Source organism: Pongo pygmaeus, chromosome 18, assembly GCF_028885625.2.
Source record: "Pongo pygmaeus isolate AG05252 chromosome 18, NHGRI_mPonPyg2-v2.0_pri, whole genome shotgun sequence".
Taxonomy (NCBI): domain Eukaryota; kingdom Metazoa; phylum Chordata; class Mammalia; order Primates; family Hominidae; genus Pongo; species Pongo pygmaeus.
In genome coordinates this window covers 69,542,068-69,563,269 of record NC_072391.2, presented here as the reverse complement: position 1 = coordinate 69,563,269, position 21,202 = coordinate 69,542,068, and the positions used below count along the sequence as shown (strand labels likewise).

The 21,202-nt window shown below is 51.2% G+C and overlaps 2 protein-coding genes across 8 annotated transcripts in view; one reads left to right on the top strand and one right to left on the bottom strand.

Annotated features, from left to right (window-relative positions):
• The window catches only part of TXNL4B (thioredoxin like 4B), a 68,159-nt gene extending 67,412 nt beyond the window's left edge, over positions 1–747 (bottom strand). Inside the window, exon 1 of one of the 2 annotated variants that reach the window (XM_063653952.1) lies at positions 476–747. The gene's annotated coding sequence lies outside the window, so the exon portion shown is untranslated. The remainder of the gene's footprint in view (positions 1–475) is intronic. The other variant, XM_054453214.2, reaches the window with a different exon arrangement.
• DHX38 (DEAH-box helicase 38) lies at positions 10–19,430 on the top strand. Of its 6 annotated transcripts, none has more exons than XM_063653949.1 (28): positions 10–333; positions 2,476–2,817; positions 3,160–3,347; positions 4,020–4,124; positions 4,989–5,136; positions 5,271–5,389; positions 5,548–5,624; positions 6,076–6,231; positions 6,780–6,941; positions 7,443–7,550; positions 7,859–7,971; positions 9,437–9,574; positions 9,965–10,151; positions 10,308–10,493; positions 10,848–10,988; positions 11,386–11,496; positions 11,591–11,707; positions 11,876–11,983; positions 12,362–12,474; positions 13,814–14,022; positions 14,119–14,273; positions 14,703–14,858; positions 14,949–15,083; positions 15,278–15,403; positions 15,893–15,988; positions 17,435–17,556; positions 18,934–19,046; positions 19,138–19,430. In XM_063653949.1, exons 2-27 carry the CDS (start codon positions 2,495–2,497, stop codon positions 19,016–19,018), a joined length of 3,684 nt encoding a protein of 1,227 aa, XP_063510019.1. In that variant the 5' UTR covers positions 10–333; positions 2,476–2,494; the 3' UTR covers positions 19,019–19,046; positions 19,138–19,430. The 6 variants fall into 6 exon arrangements, with proteins under 6 accessions (XP_063510019.1, XP_054309185.2, XP_063510018.1 ...); XM_054453210.2 differs by having other exon boundaries at positions 18,934–19,050; XM_063653948.1 differs by having other exon boundaries at positions 14,101–14,273.
• The last annotated feature ends 1,772 nt before the right edge of the window (positions 19,431–21,202 follow it).

Genomic DNA, 21,202 nt, shown 5'->3' with positions numbered 1-21,202 from the left:
TCCTGCCCCCAGACTAGAGGCGGGATGTAGTCTCTTAGACTAAGAGTGATTGGTCACAGGAGACTCGGAAGTGTCTCTGATCAGAGCCCCAGAGGAGGCCTTGAGAGCCTGTTCGCGCGCCGTTCCACACTTGAATCCAGGAATCGGCGTGTTCCAGGCTACTCTCTATGGTAGCTTTGGGCGGATAGAGGGGGCCGCGCAAGGTATTAAGGGACAATAATGGCCGCTTTCAAGGTGTGGATTTTGGCTCCTTGAGCCTGTCTGAGCGAGGGGTGGCAGCGCCGGCGCCCCAGAATCCGGGACAGAAGGGTCCCAAGAGTCGCGCTTGGTGAGGTGAGAGTCCCTTCTTCCTTCCTGGCCTGCCCTTCTATAATCATGGCGGCTCCAGGCGGCGGATATTGGTTCCCTGCTCAGGTCCGGGCCCCAGCTTGGGGAGTTCCTCTGTCGTCCCTGTCACCCACCTTGCCTTACTCACCTCAGGGATGCTGTATCCGTCCTGGCCGCCTTGGCCTTCCTCCTTGCTCTGGTCAAATCCTGCTGCCTGGAGCGGCCTCGCTGAGATCCAGGGATGCTGCCTGGAGTGGCCTTGCTCCCTCTCCCAGGCCTCCGCTTTAACCCACCCCAGACTGTCACCGAGCCCGAGTAGGACTCCTTGTGTCTTCCTCTGCTCTCTCACAGTGTTATTTATACCAGGCAATCTGGTGGGCGATCTCTTCTACTAGAATGGCAGCTCCAGGTGGGCGGGGATTTTTGTCTTGTTCTCTGTTGCTATCGCCGAGAACAGCAATTGGCTCAGGGACGCCCTCAGTGAATAATTGTTGAATGAGTGAATCCAGGTTCTTTCTTCCCTGGCTTTCTCGTACGCCTTGTAGTTTCTTTGCCGTTAATCCTTCTCAAGAATCTTGCTCTTTAGCTCCTTATTTGTTCGTCTCAGCAGCTAATGAAGTCCTCTCTGGCTGACTCCTTGTCCTGTGTTGCTGGAATCTTCCCTTGCTGTCTCCAGAAATGTTTGGGTTCCTGTCCTCCTTTAATAAGTTTAAATTAATTCTTTTTTAATTTATCAAACGCTTATTTTGCTAGACATTGAGCTACAGCAGTCAACAACACATCCAGTGTTCTCTCACCTGCGTAGAATGGCAGTCCAGGGTACCTTTCCTAGTTTAGACAACTATTGAGCAGAGCCTGTGTATCTTTACCTTCTTGTGTGGATTTCCTCACATGCGCACAGATGTCACCAATATGCAGCTTTCTTTTTTTCTGTTCTGCCTGATGGCATTTTCAAAATGTAACTTTTGTTTCTGCATTAATATTATGTGTCCAGTCTGTTTGGCAATACTCTATAGAGCTGTGCATTTAATTAGAGTTTGGTAAACAATTCTGGATTCTGGTGGCATCTCCTTTGCTTTGCTAACTTGTTGGAATGAGAGGAATTATCCAAGCACCCAGAACTGGTATATGTTGATGAGTGGCAGATGTGTAGTGAGAAGTAAAGAAGAGCTTGTTCCAACTTGAGTGCCAGAAGTCTTGTAGCCACTTAAATACTTCTCAGTAACACCTTTCCCTACCTGCTGTTTCTCATAAATATTTTTGATGAACATGGATTGTTATTAAACTGATTTTGGCTGCTGTGAGTAAATTGTTTTCTGTAAAACGTAGCTAGGCCAAGAAAAGCCACTAAAGTATGGAGAACATGGATGGTAGCCTTCTGCCCCATCTCTATGCTGCTGTACCTGTTGTTTAAAGAGAGGAAGAGGTAGAACTTATTTAAAAAATGGGTGAGGGACCAACAGTATATAGGAGGATAGCAAATAATATAATGTAGTAGTTACATTTATGTTAACTGTTACGGTTACATAAAGAGCTACTGTTTATGGTTTCACATACACTTTTTGTTTGAGTCTCACAATAGCTTCATGGATTAGATAAGGTACACTTTTTGTTTGAGTCTCACAATAGCTTCATGGATTAGATAAGGTAAAAATTATTTCCATTTAATAGATATGAAATTATGGCTAAACAAAGATTAAGTTATTTGCTTACCATCATACGGGTAGAAAGTGTCAAGAGCCTGGTTTCTAATTGAGGTTTCTGACTCAAATTTAGTGGTGTTTTCCCTACACCCCGTTACAGCTGCTGACATCAGGCTCTAGAAAGTGTCCGTTAGTGAGGCCTTTTATTGCCTCTTGGATCTGTGTGGGGGGTGGGGAGGAATGTATGGTGGGGGTGTGTGTGTGTGTGTGTGTGTGTGTGTGTGTGTGTATCTATTTTGGTGTTTATTGGGGGTTGGAATAGGAGGATCTTTGGAGATTGTCAGTGACTTGATGGAAGGGTCTTGGAGAGAGGGAGCAAAAGTAGTCCTGGTCTTAGGGGGAGATGGGGAAGATTAATCACCTAAATATAACCATAACTGCACTTATTCTGGGATATAGTAGAGCTGAGCCTTCTCCAGTACCAAATGGTTTGCCTTCCTTCCAGAGAAATCCCAGATCCTGTGATGGAGGACACCAGTGAGGATGCCTCGATCCATCGATTGGAAGGCACTGATCTGGACTGTCAGGTTGGTGGTCTTATTTGCAAGACCAAAAGTGCGGCCAGCGAGCAGCATGTCTTCAAGGCTCCTGCTCCCCGCCCTTCATTACTGGGACTGGACTTACTGGCTTCCCTGAAACGGAGAGAGCGAGAGGAGAAGGATGATGGGGAGGACAAGAAGAAGTCCAAAATCTCCTCCTACAAGGACTGGGAAGAGAGCAAGGATGACCAGAAGGATGCTGAGGAAGAGGGCGGTGACCAGGCTGGCCGAAATATCCGGAAAGACAGGTAAAGGCCTTAGGATGGGTTAGCCCAGAGGGAAGCGAATGGAGGCTGGAAAATAACATCTCATGTTTATCTCTCAGTTTTCCTGTTGGAGATTTAGAGCTTTATGATTTTGTTATGATTCTGTAATATTGAAGGTAGGTAGGAATTTGTGGGGAAAAACAAAGGTGACTAAAGACTAGATGGTAGAGGTTAGAAATGCCTTGGGTTGTTGCCATATGTGAGCCTGCTGTCCCAGGGAGAGAAAGTGGAAAAGGATAGATCACTTGTTTGGACAGCCAAAGGTTTTAGGGCAGAGTTTTTCTCCTGTGGAGGGGCCTTTACCAGTTGCTCTCCCTGTTTCAGACATTATCGATCTGCTCGGGTAGAGACTCCATCCCATCCAGGTGGTGTGAGCGAAGAGTTTTGGGAACGCAGTCGGCAGAGAGAGCGGGAGCGGCGGGAACATGGTGTCTATGCCTCGTCCAAAGAAGAAAAGGATTGGAAGAAGGAGAAATCGCGGGATCGAGACTATGACCGCAAGAGGGACAGAGGTAAACTGTCCAGCACAGTTCCTATTGTCCATTAGCATTTGAATAAATGTGTCAGCCTTTTTCTTGTTGCAGGAGTTTTTGCAACACCCATTTGTTAGGGAGTCCTATTTGCATGATGTCTGCCTGAGTGGTTTTGACCCTGCTGGGATTGGGAATAGTAGTTTAAGAAAAGAGCTGTTGCCTGTAACATAGCTGCTCTCCTTGAGTGTGTGGTCTTCGTTTTATTACGAAAATTGATGATAAAGGAGATAATGGGTAAATATGTATAAGAGACCAGCGTTTCTAATAGTATTGGTGATAGAGAAAGGACAGTGCTATGGAACAAAGCTAGACAAAAAAAAAAAACCACTGCTGTCCTTGCTCAGCATTAAGTTTTATAGCTGATAGAATTGTAACTATTAAAAAAAAATGATTCACTCTAAACTCGCACTAGTATTTTTTGAATTCTTGCTGGAAAATAACTGTTACTGTGGGTTTGAAACTTTCTAGGCAGTAACTATTTTTCCCCCTTGGGAGAATGGGCATAGGTGAGTTTCAGGAGTCCACGGATCACATTTGAGCAGTGCAGGTTGCGCCTGTGAGTGAGTGGGCAGCCTGTCCTTTCTCTAGGGTGAAGATGGGTATACCTTAGGATGGGATGCATGTTTTTAAGCTTTGTGTGACTCTTCATAGATGAGCGGGATAGAAGTAGGCACAGCAGCAGATCGGAGCGAGATGGAGGGTCAGAGCGTAGCAGCAGAAGAAATGAACCCGAGAGCCCACGACATCGACCTAAAGGTAGACTCACTGTTTTGGTGGCTTGTGAGGATTCAAGTGTATAAAAGGCGGAGTGAATGACTCTTGTCTTCAGTGAGATTGCTGAGGCATTGAGTCAGAATTCCCGATTGTACCATGAACATATTGGGATAGTTGGTTCTGAGTCAGGTGAGCACAGCTCTGCACTTGGGGTGGATATGGTTCCTGTAAGGTGAGAGGCTGGTTTGCTGAATGGCCAGTTTTCCAAATGGCAGGAAAGAATAGGGAGCTGGAGGTAGAAGAAGTGTTTATTAAAAAGAACTATTTATATCCAAGAGGGGTGTGTTTGTAGAGGTAAAGTAAATATCCCTTAAAATGTTGTCATAAACACAGAATGAAAACTGGACCATTGGCTGGGTGCAGTGGCTCATACCTTTAATCCCAGCATTTTGGGAGGCTGAGGCAGGCAGATTACTTGAGGTCAGGAGTTCGAGACCAGCCTGGCCAACATGGTGAAACCCCATCCCTACTAAAAATACAAAAATTAGCCTGCAGTGGTGGCGGGTACCTATAATCCCAGCTATTCGGGAGGCTGAGGCAGGAGAATCACTTGTACCCGGGAGGCAGAGGTTGCAGTGAGCCAAGATCACACCACTGTACTCCAGCCTGGGCAACAGAGCAAGACTTTGTCTCAAAAAAAAAAAAAAAGGAAAAATATATCCTGGACCATTAAAAATTCAGATATCTTTAAAAACTGTCAAAACCGATCTTAACCATTATAGATATGTGCAAGGTTTAGAAATAGTAAAAGGAGTAAATTTGGGGAATTGACTTTTGGCAACTGGTTCTAGAGCCATGTCGTGGTTAAGTGAGATATTTCCTGTGGATGTGTCTTTTGTGGCCCAGATGCAGCCACCCCTTCAAGGTCTACCTGGGAGGAAGAGGACAGTTGCTCTGGCTCCTCAAGGCGCTCACAGTGGGAATCGCCCTCCCCGACGCCTTCCTATCGGGATTCTGAGCGGAGCCATCGGCTGTCCACTCGAGATCGAGACAGGTGATGTTCTGGGCAGAGCAGCCCAGTTTTGCTGGGTGGGCGGTAAGGGGCCTCGGCGAGGAGAGCAGATGGCGGCCAGGAGGACATGGCTTAGCTCAGTGACAGTTTTGTGATGCTGGTGCTGCTGTTCCCAGGTCTGTGAGGAGCAAGTACTCGGATGACACGCCTCTGCCAACTCCCTCCTACAAATACAACGAGTGGGCCGATGACAGAAGACACTTGGGGTCCACCCCGCGTCTGTCCAGGGGCCGAGGTGAGGCCTGTGGGGCAGGAAGCAGAAGAGCAGGCTTGCTTGCCCTAGCGAGGATGAGCAGGGGCTGCCCTTCTGGAGCTGTGTGGCCCTGCAGATCTGTCTGGGGCTGCTGGGGACAGGCCAGGGCATGGACTGACCTGCTCCCTGTGCTCCTCCAGGAAGACGCGAGGAGGGCGAAGAAGGAATTTCATTTGACACGGAGGACGAGCGGCAGCAGTGGGAGGATGACCAGAGGGTAAAGCTTTATACCTCTGAGGGGCTGATCGAGGCTGCTGGCCGTCCGTAGATGGGTGACCCTCTAGCAGGACTGGGCTTTGATGAGGGTACACCTGAGCCCTGTTCAGCCCCAACGCCCTGGAGTCTCTTTGCAGAGGCATAGGCGGCACGGTGAACCCTGTCACTCACTGCAGTAGGCTGACCTAACTGTTCTGTTATGTGTTGGTGCCACCATGTGGTAAATCTAAGAAGTGCTGTCGTGATGGGCTGCCCTCCAGTCCTGTGTAGTCTCCCACTGTGGTTCTCCTCCAGATGGCACGTGGCTGCAGGGAGGCCTCTCCTGCACCGCTCACAAGGGTAGCTCCACTGCAGTAGTGACTTCCTACCAAGCGTCCCCTCCTCTGTTGGCCATGTCTCGTGCATAAACTTGATCTGTCCCTCACTCCCTTGCTTTGCCTCCTGCCCTGCAGCAAGCCGATCGGGATTGGTACATGATGGACGAGGGCTATGATGAGTTCCACAACCCTCTGGCCTATTCCTCCGAGGACTACGTGAGGAGGCGGGAGCAGCACCTGCATAAACAGAAGCAGAAGCGCATTTCAGCTCAGCGGAGACAGATCAATGAGGTGAGGCTGCCTGCAGAAGTTGGAGCAGATTCAGAGCTGGAGGTAGAGCATGTGGGGAAGCAGCAGGTTATGCCCAAGTGAGGGCAGCACAGCTTGTCCCCTGATTGCCGAGAAGCCCAGATCCTCTGGAGATGGAAGAGGAGTGGGTGATGAGCCTTTTAGTAGCTTAAGGAAAGCCCCGGCTCGTACTTCTCTCTTTTGCAGTACTTCCTTGAGGGGAAGTACTGTTGATGGGAACAGGTGCATTGGGACCTGCCTCTGTGGTCTGTGTTCTTTGTGTCTCTGATGTGGGCTAGGGATACTTACCATTTGTGTGTCCATCTAGAGGTTCTGATTTAGATGAAAGGTGCTGGTGCTTGGAACGAAGTCCTGCAGGTGATTTGGGATCAGCACCTCTTCTGTCTTTGGAGCTGTGGGTAGAGGCCTGTGACATCTTTGCAGCTACCAGTGGCCTTCTGTCAGGACTTGATGTGTGGACTTACCTTGTAACCTTTCAGGACGACCTTTGGGGTGGAAATTTGAGTGTGGCTCCCATTGTGTCCTCACAGGATAACGAGCGCTGGGAGACAAACCGCATGCTCACCAGTGGGGTGGTCCATCGGCTGGAGGTGGATGAGGACTTTGAAGAGGACAATGCAGCCAAGGTGCATCTGATGGTGCACAATCTGGTGCCTCCCTTTCTGGATGGGCGCATTGTCTTCACCAAGCAGGTGAGGCTCCTCTGTGGCCAGGGACAAGACAGCTCAGCTCAGAGAGACCTGATGTGGGCCAGGTGCAGTGGCTCATGCCTGTCATCCCGGCACTTTGGGAGGCTGAGGCGGGTGGATCATTGGATACCAGGAGTTCAAGGCCAGCCTGGGCAATATAGTGAAACCCCGTCTCAAAAGTACAAAAATTAGCCAGGCGTGGTGGCAGGCACCTGTAGTTTCAGCTACCTGGGAGGCTGAGGCAGGAGAGTTGCTTGAACCTGGGAGGCAGAACCTGCAGTGAGCAGAGGTCACACCACTGCACTCCAGTCTGGGCAACAGAGCAAGACTCTGTCTCAAAAAAAAAAAAAAAAAAAAAAAAAAGCCTGATGTGGAGACAGAAAGAAGGGAGAAAATAGCCCTGCACCATGAGAGGGTAGCAGTCCCTTTCACAAGTAGGACTCTCATGAAAATGGCCTTCTTGCTGATTTTAATGGGCATTGCTCTTTCTCCCCACTGCTGCAGCCGGAGCCGGTGATTCCAGTGAAGGACGCCACTTCTGACCTGGCCATCATTGCTCGGAAAGGCAGCCAAACAGTGCGGAAGCATAGGGAGCAGAAGGAGCGCAAGAAGGTTGGTTTCTTGTCACCGTGTTTGAGAAGTTTATATGTATTTTTTTCTTATTTCTTCTTTTCAAAAGTCTTATTAGGCCCACAGATAGAAGGTAGGAGTCCCCTCTATCAAGTCCTTAGTCCCGACAGCTGCGGGGCCTGGTGTTGGGAGAGCTGGAGGCTTGAGGATTGGAATGTGTGGCTTGGTGCCACCAGCACTCTGGAGGAGTTTACCACCTGTGGGGTGAAGCCTGCTCTCCCCTGGGATTGATTTTCCATTGCCCACAGTCATGTGGCAGGATGGAGCAGACTGACCTTTTTCCTTTTCAGGCTCAGCACAAACACTGGGAACTGGCTGGGACCAAACTGGGAGATATAATGGGCGTCAAGAAGGAGGAAGAGCCAGATAAAGCTGTGACGGAGGATGGGAAGGTGGACTACAGGTGGGCAGCCTCTGCCAGCAGCAGATCAGCCTTGCTCCAAAGATGGGGGGCCCATGGGGGCAGTCGCAGCAGAACCCATCGACTTTGTGGCTCCTGAGTGGGAGACTCTTAGGATACCTCTCTGCATCTTCCGCTGTCTCCGGTCCCTTCCTCCTGGTCTCTTCACTGTCTTCCACTTTTCCTATATGTGATTCCTGCTCCCCCCACTGCTTCCTCTGGTGCTGGTGTTGTGAGAGGAAGGAGGCCCAGGGAGGTTAAGTAACTTGTCTGAGGTCACCCAGCTCGTCAGTGAGGGAGTTAGGATCAGACCCAGGCCGTCTCACATCAGAGCCACTCTGCTGAAGTGCCTCCCAGGTGTTCAGCGTGGGTAGCTGGGTTTTAGTCCCTTAGATTTCAGTTCACTATGAGAACTATTTTTAAAAGAGGTTCCAAAATAGAAAGGGTTGTCTTATTGGCCAGTGACTTCTCTGTTCATAGAGGCATCTAAGCAGATGCTGAGTTGGGATTCCTGCATTGGGCAGGTGGCTGGACTTATCTGTCCCTCCCTCAAGATCCTCATCCTTCAAATGCCCTCACGTTCTTCTGAATGGTCATCTGAGTTAATAATTCTCTCCACTCCTGTGTGAAATGTCCATATGAGAAGTTGGTACTATTGATCAGCCCTTATTCATCTCTAGTTAACTTAATTCCTTAGGTATTAGTTATTGGGTGACCAGGAGGGACTGGGTGAAATTAGAAATAGGAAGCTCAGCAGAGCACGGGGCAGCAGATCAGACAGGAAGTCTCTGGGGAAGGGGCTGGGGAGGGGCGTGTGGACAGTGTGGAGCACTGAACTGGTGTCTTTTTGCCGGGCAGCCTTGAGAAAGTGACAGTGCTCTGCGTCTCAGGTGTGTACATGTGTCAGACATTGAGAGCTTTCAGTAGAGGTTGCAGGTTACTGTTTAGTGGGGCTGTTTTCACAGTTCTTTGAAAACGAAACCATACAGACTGTGCTTTCCTGCTGTCCTGCCAAAAGGAGGGAGGAAGTTTGACCCACGTCGCGTGCTCTGTACCCTTACCTCCTCACAAGGCCTGTGTGGCTATTTTAGCCCTTTAGGTGTTGTGCTGAAATTGCCCAAGGGTATTTTCTACAAGTTAGTGACCTGGGGATTGATTTCCACTCCTCTTCTGCTCACTCTGTTTTGGTTAGAGGGTTTGCTAGCATGGTGATCTGTGACTCCTCCGATCCGTGTTCAGCTGGCTCTGTTGGACCCTGTGGTGTTGAGTGTCTTGTGGATGATGGATTCTCACGTAGCAGTTTCAGTCCTGAGGCCGATGAGAACCATCTCAGATTCCCTGGCTGCTGTGGTGTCTCAGACTCTTGCCGAAGTCCTCATTCCTGAGCGTAGGAAGGAGGGCAGTAACCCAATCAGGAAGGACAGCATGGAGCACCATGCAGGGTGTTGAGGTTGCTGTGTGTTCCTAGGACAGAGCAGAAGTTTGCAGATCACATGAAGAGAAAGAGCGAAGCCAGCAGTGAATTTGCAAAGAAGAAGTCCATCCTGGAGCAGAGGCAGTACCTGCCCATCTTCGCAGTGCAGCAGGAGCTGCTCACTATTATCAGGTAACTTCACCCGGGGCCCAGGAATCTAGTGTTAAATCAGGGGTGCCCTTGGTCTCCCATGTTTACCCAGGAGCTCTTTTTCTTTTGTGCATTGCACCCAATGGAGAAGGGAAATAATTTTTTCCTCTGACCCCATGCCTGGGGTATACTGCACAAAGTAACGGGATGGCACCATTTTGTTTTAGCTCACCTGTTTAAACCTCACCGTATTCCAGATGTTTCAGGTGGTATCTCAGTAAGAGGCTGTTTTCCCAGTGAAATTCTCCCTTCTAAACCGGCATGCTCCCTGGATAGCTAGTCATGGGGATAGGAGGTAGCGGAGTCTTCGCGGAGGCCGGGCGTTGGCCTTCCACTTCGGCTGATAAGCCCTTTGCCTGCTTGTCCTCGTAGAGACAACAGCATCGTGATCGTGGTTGGGGAGACGGGGAGTGGTAAGACCACTCAGCTGACACAGTACCTGCATGAAGATGGTTACACGGACTATGGGATGATTGGGTGTACCCAGCCCCGGCGTGTAGCTGCCATGTCAGTGGCCAAGAGAGTCAGTGAAGAGATGGGGGGAAACCTTGGCGAGGAGGTGAGTGGGCATGGGGGCTGAGCCGTGTAGTTATTCCCTAGTAGCTTCCACCCATTTTTCTAAAGGGTGTGATCTGCTAAGACTCGGACCCCAGTACGGGGTGTGCTGGTGGTGAGCCAGTGGCCAGGGCATCTGAGCCATCTCTCTGACCTCCAGGTGGGCTATGCCATCCGCTTTGAAGACTGCACTTCAGAGAACACCTTGATCAAATACATGACTGACGGGATCCTGCTCCGAGAGTCCCTCCGGGAAGCCGACCTGGATCACTACAGTGCCATCATCATGGACGAGGCCCACGAGCGCTCCCTCAACACTGACGTGCTCTTCGGGCTGCTCCGGGAGGTGAGGGCTGTGTGGTTTGGTCTCTGTGCGTGTGGGGTGTTGACCAGCGCACCACCAGTAGCTAGTGGGGTGCTCCAGGTGGGCTGAGGGGGTCTCTGGTAGGCCAGAGTTTCCTGAGGCCTCTGGTTGCAGTTCAGACGCGGGTTGTAGTTTATGCTGTTCTTGCTTTGCTGAGGGTGGCTTGGGGTTTTCTGGGCAGTGGCTTCATTGCTTCAGTCTTCAGGATTGGTAAGAATTGAATAGGCCCATTTGTCAGCTTTGGCTTCTGTTTGCTCGGGGGTGGTGCTGATGGGACTGGGGGACAGGAGCCAAGGGTCCCCACCATGGGAGCCTCCGAGCCGCCTCTTCTCTCAGGTAGTGGCTCGGCGCTCAGACCTGAAGCTCATTGTCACATCAGCCACGATGGATGCGGAGAAGTTTGCTGCCTTTTTTGGGAATGTCCCCATCTTCCACATCCCTGGCCGTACCTTCCCTGTTGATATCCTCTTCAGCAAGGTATTGAGGCCACCATGTTATGAACTGACCCTTCCATGCCATGCACTTCTCTGATGAGAAGCCAGCTGGAGGGTGGAGGGTGGGTAGGGGACTGGGTTGGAGATTTCTTGGGGACCATGGGGCAAATGGGGCAGCCTGCAGCTCTGGGACTCAGGGACAAAGGACTCTGCTCTGGGTGAGGTTGTGTTTCATTGTTTCTTTGAGGCTGAAGTACAGGGCCCAGGGAGGCACTGTGCCCTCTTGTAGAGGCCTCGTAGTCAGGCCCATGTGGAGGTGTGGTGACCCTCAAAGTCCATGGCTCCAGCCCAGAGCAGTGCCTGGGCCACAGGGCTCCCAGAGGATGCCCGGCCTGCGCTTCTAGTACCTCCCTCTGACTGTGTCCGCACTGCTGTTGCAGACCCCACAGGAGGATTACGTGGAGGCTGCAGTGAAGCAGTCCTTGCAGGTGCACCTGTCGGGGGCCCCTGGAGACATCCTTATCTTCATGCCTGGCCAAGAGGACATTGAGGTGCGTGCCTTGGTCATGACTGTGATGAGCGGGTGTGTCCTGCATATGAGAGGTTAGGGTTCCAGTGTCTCACAGCTCCTCCCTGGGCTCTCAGGTGACCTCAGACCAGATTGTGGAGCATCTGGAGGAACTGGAGAACGCACCTGCCCTGGCTGTGCTGCCCATCTACTCTCAGCTGCCTTCTGACCTCCAGGCCAAAATCTTCCAGAAGGTGTGACCGCAGGAATGTCCAGGAGTGGCTCCTGGAGTTCCCTAAAGGAAGCGAGAGGGGATGTGACTGTCCTGGCAGGGGGTGGGCTAGGAGGTAGGCTTTTCCCCCTCGTGGAGCTTTTCCTGTCTTGAGGGACTCATTTTTCTCTCCCTGTATGTCCTGCTCTAGGCTCCAGATGGTGTTCGGAAGTGCATCGTTGCCACCAATATTGCCGAGACGTCTCTGACTGTTGACGGCATCATGTTTGTTATCGATTCTGGTTATTGCAAATTAAAGGTAAGAGAAGACACGGGAGGCAGGGCCTGGGTCTTCACCGGAAGCTAACTTAGCTGCGGGGTGGGAAGCCAGGGCCTCGCTCCTGGCCCGGATGTGGGGAGCGCGTGGAAGTGATGGTGGTGGGAGGAGGCTCACACTGACTCACTGTGCTTGGTTCGTTTAACCCTTGTAATACTCGATGAGGTAGAAAATTTAATGGTAGCACTCACAGAGCTGGTGTTTGTGGGGAGGACTTCTTCAGGTGTTCATGAGAACATTTCTAGAGGCTCCTGGCTCTTCCTCTGCCATGTGTAGCAACCAGTGCTTGCCTTTGTCTCAGGCCTCCTTCCACTTTCCCCTCACTCTGTCCTTTGTCAGCTCTTTGCCGTCTCCTCCTAGGTCTTCAACCCCAGGATTGGCATGGATGCTCTGCAGATCTATCCCATTAGCCAGGCCAATGCCAACCAGCGGTCAGGGCGAGCCGGCAGGACGGGCCCAGGTCAGTGTTTCAGGTAGGAGCCCTGTGCTAGCCTGCTTTCCGGGGCAGCGCTGGGGTTGCTGAGCATGGAGCCCGGGCGGGGGCGGGTAGGATGCTGGCGCTAGAGCTGGTCCCCAAGGCTGGAAGCTGCTGGCAGGGCTGCCACTTGTTAGTCCTTTCATCCTATGCTACTGAGTGGAAGGAAGGAGTGGCTTTCCAGGGATCTCTGAGGTCTGAGGCCAAACTACATGGATGTAGGTACACATGCAGGTAATTACAGCCTGCCTCCCTTCAGAGGGTAGGTCTGGACAAATGATGCCATTGGTTCTTTTTTATTTCTATTGTTCTCTTTCCCCGTTTTCTTTCTTTTTTTTTTTTTTCCAATTAGAGACAGAGTCTTGCTCTGTCCCCCAGGCTGGAGTGTGGTGGTGCAATCACAGCTCACTGCAACCTCGATCTCCTGCAGTCCAGTGAGCCTCCCACGGGGCTGAGACAGCAGCAGGCACCACCACACCTGGCTACACGGGGCTGAGACAGCAGCAGGCACCACCACACCTGGCTACACGGGGCTGAGAGAGCAGGCAGGCACCACCACACCTGGCTACACGGGGCTGAGAGAGCAGGCAGGCACCACCACACCTGGCTAATGTGTTCACATTTTGTAGAGATGGGGTCTTGCTATGTTGCCCAGCCTGGTATTGTGAACTCCTGGCTTCAAGCGATTCTCCTGTCTTGGCCTCCCAAACTGTTGGCATTATAGGTGTGAGCCACTCTGCCTGGCTCTCTCCCCCTTTTTTGTTGCAATTAAAAAAAAAAGTAGTGTATTCACTATAGAGCGTTAATGAATATAGAAAAATATCAAGAAAATAAAACCCAGCCATGATTCTAGTCCCAGGCCTATTGGTTCTAGAAATGAAACAGATGGCTGGGCGTGGTGGCTCATGCCTGTAATCCTGGCACTTTGGGAGGCCGAGGCAGGCAGATCATAAGGTCAGGAGTTCGAGACCAGCCTGGCCAATATGGTGAAACCCCATCTCTACTAAAAATACAAAAATCAGCTGGGCGTGGTAGTGGGTGCCTGTAGTCCCAGCTACTCGGGAGGCTGAGGCAGGAGAATCGCTTGAACCCGGGAGGCAGAGGTTGGGCGACAGAGTGAGACTCTGTCTAAAAAAAAAGAAATGAAGCATGTAAGAGGCTCCAGAAGAAGGGCTAAATTGGCAGATTGGAGTTTTGAATAGGTGGAAGTCAGTGATTCACTGAAGTAGTGGGTGGGGAGAAGAAATGAGAATTTCCTCCCTCCCTGTGGGATTTCATCTGTACTGGCTGCTGTGGGGTTTCCTTGTGGTGAGAAGATGGGGTCTTCTCCCCGGCAGGCTCTACACCCAGAGTGCCTACAAGAATGAGCTCCTGACCACCACGGTGCCCGAGATCCAGAGGACCAACCTGGCCAACGTGGTGCTGCTGCTCAAGTCCCTCGGGGTGCAGGACCTGCTGCAGTTCCACTTCATGGACCCGCCCCCGGAGGACAACATGCTCAACTCTATGTATCAGCTCTGGATCCTCGGGGCCCTGGACAACACAGGTGAGGCGGCCCTGGGAACCTCATGGGTGCTGGCACTTGACTTCCTTCTTCCCTCTACTGTCCCGTCAAATATCCGAGTTTGCTCATCTCTCCTAGGTGGTCTGACCTCTACTGGGCGGCTGATGGTGGAGTTCCCGCTGGACCCTGCCCTGTCCAAGATGCTCATCGTGTCCTGTGACATGGGCTGCAGCTCTGAGATCCTGCTCATTGTCTCCATGCTCTCGGTCCCCGCCATCTTCTACAGGCCCAAGGTGGGGCAGCGGCCGGCTCCCCTCTCTCCCCAGAGGGCTCGAGGAAGCGTTGGGGAGGGGAATGGCTTCTCTCTGTATTACTGAAATGGAACAGAGGGCGGAATCAGAGTTTCTGAAGAATGATTTTGCTGTTCTCGGTTAAGCAGGTTGGGGTAGGGGAAAGGAAGGGCTGGGCCAGTGGTTCTCAGGGAATGCTTTGGAAATTTGCAAGAGCATTTTTTATCTTCTAGTATGGTTGCTCTTGAGCCCTCATGTTTTACAGTAGACCTTTTTAAAAATTATTTTAATTTTTCTCAAATTGTCAGGGCAACCTATTGACATGTTTGAAGTTCTTTGTGTGGGTAGGTGGTAGTGTTACAACCTCTGGGATGCGCTCAGTGGGCCTGGACCCCCCTGTACTTAGAGTGAAGGTTCTTTTTCCCTTCCTAGGGTCGAGAGGAGGAGAGTGATCAAATCCGGGAGAAGTTCGCTGTTCCTGAGAGCGATCATTTGACCTACCTGAATGTCTACCTGCAGTGGAAGAACAATAATTACTCCACCATCTGGTGTAACGATCATTTCATCCATGCTAAGGCCATGCGGAAGGTAGGGTGGTGGATGAGCAGGATGTTGGGATGAGGGGAGGGTCGAGAGGGAAGGAGGGCTCCCTCCTGGTGCCTCCATGTCCTGCCCTAGGTCCGGGAGGTGCGAGCTCAACTCAAGGACATCATGGTGCAGCAGCGGATGAGCCTGGCCTCGTGTGGCACTGACTGGGACATCGTCAGGAAGTGCATCTGTGCTGCCTATTTCCACCAAGCAGCCAAGCTCAAGGTGAGCCCAGGAGCCCAATGGGCCCCTCTCAGCCTGATACGCGTATAAGGGCAAAGTTCTTCCTTTCCCCTGGTGTGGTTCTGCAGATCTGGGCTTCCCCCAAAGGCTGTGTCAAGACAGTGTTAAGGGATGGGGTCGCCGCCCAAATGGGTGGTGTTTTCCTGACGTGGCTGCCTGTTGTGTCTCCTCCCTAGGGAATCGGGGAGTATGTGAACATCCGCACTGGGATGCCCTGCCACTTGCACCCCACCAGCTCCCTTTTTGGAATGGGCTACACCCCAGATTACATAGTGTATCACGAGTTGGTCATGACCACCAAGGTGAGTCTTTTCCAAGGTGCTTGCGTAACGCAGGCCCCCTGTCTGGCTGGGCTTTGAAGCCCTTCACTGCCTTCTGGCGTGAGCTTTTAGCCCGGGAGCCTTGAGGCCACGTGCATTGCTCTGCGGGGCGTGTGAGGTTGGTTTTCATTTGGGGACTTGGGGAAGCTCTGCACAGGGTTGACCTCTAGACTGCAGTGACCTCAGCCGCGTGGGCACGATTGTTCCCCACTTGCTGCTTGGGATGAGCAACCCCTCTTGGTGTCATTAGAAGGATTTTCAGAGGGGTTGGGCCTTTTCTCTTAGATACTAGGGGCATTTTCTCAAGTGTGGAGGAGTTTGGATGGGAGTATCTGGGGTTTTTCCTTTCCTTTTTTCAGCCTTGCAGGGCCAGGGATTGGGCCTTTCCCATGTGGCTCCTAATTGTGGAACCACTCTGGGAGGGACATTGGCCCTCCTGTGACCCTCGCCTCCCTGCCCTTCTGCCCGCAGGAGTACATGCAGTGCGTGACCGCTGTGGACGGGGAGTGGCTGGCGGAGCTGGGCCCCATGTTCTATAGCGTGAAACAGGCGGGCAAGTCACGGCAGGTGAGGGTTCTGTGCTCTCCGCGGGGGTGCTGTTTGCCTGTGGGGTCGATGTTCCCTCCGCTTGATATTGAAGACTTGTGGTCAGTCATCTAACCCACTTACTTCTCTCTGCAAACATAAAGGCTGTGATCCAGCAGGCTGGATCTGTCTGATTCCCCACCACCCACTCCAGTTGTTTGGTAGGCTGAGCCTTTAAAAACAAAACCAAAAAACTCATTATTGAAAAGTCCAAATATTCACGAAAGTGGGAAAAACAGTACAACAGGCCACCATGAATTCGTTGCCTTGCCTCTATAATTGTCAACATTTGTTCAATTTCACTATTCCTACCCCACTCCACACACATCCATTTTTTTTTTCTGGAATATTTTAAAGCTTATCTCATATATTATTCATCCATAAATACTTGAGTATGTGTCTCTGACTAAAAGGACTTAAAATTTTAAATATAACCTCTGTGCCGTTATCACTCATAAAAAAATGAATACTTAATGTCACCTAAGTCTCCAGTCCGCATTTGGATTTCTCCATTTATCTCAAAGATAACTTCTTACGATCGATTTGCTTGAATTAGGATCCAGACATTGCAGCTGCTTATGTGTGTTAACTGTTTCATTTTAGAACAGGCTCCACCCCACGCTTTTTTTCATGACATTGATTTATTGGAACAGCCAGGTCATTTGTCCTGTCGAATAGTCCGTATGATGTATTTGCCTCATTGCTTGCTCACAGTGGTGTTTAACCTGTGCCTGTGTTTCGTGCACTTGCTGTAAGCTGGCGATGAGTCCAACCGCTCGATTAGATCCCGGCTGAGCTGCGTGTGGCAGGGATGCCTGCATGTGGCGCTGTGAACCTCCTCTTAGATGCCTTCAGGAGGCGTATGAGGTCTGGCGGCCCCACCTTTGCTGATGGGAGGATGGATGAGGGGCCCCAGTGGTGGCAGCCTGCCTCTTCCCTGATAGGTTTTCACTGCTCCTCCATCTTGAGGTTTTAGTGTCTGTTGATGGCCATCGCCTAGATCCATATTTAGGGTTGCAAAATGGTGCTGGGCTTTGGCTTACCCCTTTTTGTAGCATAATTCTTCCCACACCAGGCTCCCCTGCATCTTATGCCTGTCCGTTCCAGCCAGCAGGTAACATCTTCCCTGTTTTTCTGTGCTTCCTGGCATAGTTGTGAACTTGATTTTTCAAAAAAGAAGGAAATGTAAGTACTTCCTGGATTGAGGGATGACTGAGTTAGGACTGATTGTCCAGTGTCTTGAGTCAGTGAAAAAAGCAGGCCTCAGCTGCAGAAGAGAAGGCGGCTTTGGTACTGAGGCAGGCAGCCATGTGGAGCACTGGCCTGGTGGATGCAGCACCTGGTTTGTGGCAGGGACTTGGGTGCCGACGAGGCCTCCTTCCTTAGTGGTCCCCAGTAGGCTCAGCCAGGTCTGTCCCTCTTCAATAGGAGAACCGTCGTCGGGCCAAAGAGGAAGCCTCTGCCATGGAGGAGGAGATGGCGCTGGCCGAGGAGCAGCTGCGAGCCCGGCGGCAGGAGCAGGAGAAGCGCAGCCCCCTGGGCAGTGTCAGGTGAGCTCTGGCCTTCAGACTCTGGCTGGGGTGGCACCCATCCCAGGAGGCTGCCAGAGACCAGGCCCTGATGCAGGGTCAGGATTTATGGGAAGGTGCATGTGTGAAGGCAAACTGGTGACAGAAGTTGCTTGTGCATTGGGTGGTCACAAGGATGTGTGGGAGGAGTTCCTGACAGCTTTAAAGGAGTGACAGTACACCTGCAACTCCCGGTCATTGGCAGGGATTCAGGGCCTGAGGCGGCCTGGAGTAGCAGGACGGGTGTCACAGCTTTACTCAGAAGCGAGGGGGTTGGAAACCACAGTGCAGTGGTGAGAAGTGCGCCTTGGGCTTCTGTGTCTGTGCTGGTCCCTGGAGTTAGGCCAGACTTGACAGGTCGCAGGCACAGGCCTCCGTGAGACCGCCCTCACTTCAGATACCAGCTGCAGGTGTGGACACCATCCTCACTTCCAGCCAACCCTCTACAAATCTGGGGATCCCTATGGACCCCTGCAGGTTCAGTATTTGCTAGCATGACTTCCAGAACTCCAGAGAGTGCTGTACTTATCATTATAGCTTTATTATACCAAAAAGGTACAAATTAGAACCAGCCAAAAGGAGAGATGCATAGAGCAAGGTCTGGGAGGGTCTCAAATGCAAAGCCTCGTTTGTCCTCAGGACCACGTCCCCCCGTGGCACACTGATGCATGACAGTATGACAGGTTATTGCTAGCCAGGAAGCTCACCTGAACTTCAGTGTCCGGAGTTCTTATCATCGGGGTTCCGTTACTTAGGCATGAATGACTGAATCATTGTCATGTGGTAGAGCTCAGCCTCCAGTCCCCCCTCCTCCCCAGAGGTGAGGCTGATAGCACGTGGCTCAGAGCACCAGTGCTAACCCTGGGGCAGAGAGGCCAGCCTGCCTTGAGTCATGTTGTTGGATAAACTCAAGGGGTTCACCAAGAGTCACCTCATTAGCATAATCTCTCAAACGAGGGCTGAGGGGCCCCCATGAATAGCAGACACTCCAGTCACCTGGGAAATTCCAGGAGTTTACAGTTGCCTCCCAGGCACTGGGGACAAAGGCAGGCTGCTACACAGTTGGAGTGGAGGCAGTGAGGTGGAGGGAAGCTGCTTTTGTAGCTCCCCTAGGGACTGTGGGAGGAGTTGTTAAAATCCGATCTAAAGCGTATCAGAATGAGTGAGCTTCCTTGATTACGTCGCCAGTCGAACATGGGGACGGCAGGGGAGTGAGAATGTGCCGGGGAGGAGATCCCTCGGCCCCAGAGCTCCCTACCACGGGTTAGGAACAGTAAGTCCTGGGGCTCTGCATCCTCCTGCCCTCCCTGCTGGGGGTGAGGGCACGGTGTTTCCTGATCTTTCCTGCTGCGTCTCCAGGTCTATGAAGATCTACACTCCAGGCCGGAAAGAGCAAGGGGAGCCCATGACCCCTCGCCGCACGCCAGCCCGCTTTGGTCTGTGAGCTGAGGCTGTCCCCAGAGAGGATGGCAGCAGGTATTGGGTCCTGAGCCAGATGGCGGGAGCCCTGAGGCTGCCGACAAAGCCCTTTCATCTGAGGACTTTCATCTGTGCATATCACAGCCCCCCAGGGCAGTTCCTGCTGGACCAGACTCTGTGGCAGGAGGTGGAGTTCTTCCATGCAGGAGCGCGGCATGGCGGGAGCCGGGCTGCAGAGTATCCGAGATGCTGCCGGGGCAGCGGGAGGTGGCTGGACCCATCGCATCTAAAACTGGCCCAGGACACTTGGTGTATGTGTGACTTGGCTGTGGCTATGTCTTTTTTAATCCTTGTGTAAAGCAGCAAAAAAGACCTAAAGGGAATTGTAATTTGGTTATAATTCAGGATTTGGAAATAAATTTATTATTTGTAAAACATGACTGCATGTCTGACTTTTTCCTTCACCCTCTTAAATCATGTAATAAAGGTGGCGGGTGCAGAAGCCTGCCCTGACTTCCCTTGCATGGGTCGTCCTGGAACTCCGCCCTTATTTCTGCACAAGGCAGGCCAAGCTCTGAGGATGCGCAGCTGCTCCTGCGGCTGGGGGGCACTGGCAGGTCTGCCTTGATGGCCAGGTCGTGGGAGGGAAGTGAGCAGGAGTCCGCCCCAGCCTTCCCCGGGGTGGTTCGGCTGCTTGAAAGAGGTCCATGGGATTGCTCTGGATGGCAGAGGGTAAGGGTTGTCCATTGACTGGAAAACAGTCTAAAATGTTGCTTATTGATTTTCACGTAAAAGGTGACCCTTACACCAGAATCACCTGTCTTTTCTCTTTTTAAGCAGTCTCAAGTCTGCTGAGGTGGCTTTTGGGGTGTTTGGCCCTTTCCACTAACCATGGTCTGTATGTTGTGATTCCTCCAGGCTGGGCTTGTGCCAGGTGTGCTGGTTGGCAGGTTCTGTGTTGTGGTTGAGTCACAGACAGGACTGGGGCTCGGAAGCACCTTGATACCAGGCCAGTGCCGGCATGAGCCCTGTGGTGCGTGGCCTGCTGTGCTGTTCTGATCCCTTTCTCCCTCTGTTCCTGGGATTTGCATTTCTATGTTATAACTCAATAAATGTTAAAATGTAAGTCAATTTTGTGGGTGAGCTCAGAGGCCTAGCTTTGCCAGCCAGCACCAGCTACCACCTCTGCCTCCATTCTTCCCTCTAGCCCCCTTGGGGGAACGCAGGTGGAAATGGGCTTCTCAGGGCTCCGTAGTGAAGAGAGGGCTGCCAGCACTTTGCCTAGGAAGCCTTCTAATCTTGGCCCTAGGTTGGAGGACTAGAAGTTGGCTGATGTGTGACCTATTTACAGACTCAGGCAATGGAGTAGGAAAAAGATTGAGGTTCTAGTTAACAGTTATTATTAATAAGCTGTGACCTTGGTCACAAACTCACTAAGTCCCTTAGATAAAAAAATAAGGTCAGAGAGGCTATTAAAACAATGGGTCCAACTCAACCATCTTATTTATAAGCAAGGAACACCTGGTAAAGGATACTTGATACATGTGGGTGCTACAAGAGGAATGGAGGGGTCCCCTGCCCACAGCAGCTCCCCCTGAATTTGCCACGGTACTGGAGCTTCTGCTCAAGGCTCTGTCTCTTCCTGTTTCCAGTGTTTTTTTAAATTACAGACCCTTTCCATTCAGATCTTCCTTAAAGTTCCTTCCAGCTTTAATATTCTGAGTCTCACTGTCTTTTCTTCAGATGGCAACTGATTGTTTTTCTAGAGGTACAAAAGCATACCTATGACAACATGGTCTCTAGCACCATGGCCCCATTGTGGACTCCTGAGTCTGGCTGACCCTTGTTATTGTCTGTATTTTTTTTTTTAGTGTAACCATCCTAATGGCTGGTATCTCATTGCAGTTTTGATTTCCACTTCCCTAGTAATTAGTGGTGTTGAGCATCTTTTCATGTGCTTATTATTGGCCATTTGTTTATCTTCTTTGGAGAAATGTCTCAAGTCCTCTTCCTTTTTTTTTTTTTTTTGCATTGGTAACTTTTTAAAAATTTTTAAATTTCAACTTTTATTTTAGATACTGAGGGTACACATGCAGCTTCATTATATGGGTATACTGTGTGATGTGGAGGTTTGGGGTATGGATCCCATCACCCAGGTAGTTAGCATAGTACCCAACAGGTATTTTTTCAACCCATTTCCCTCTCTCTA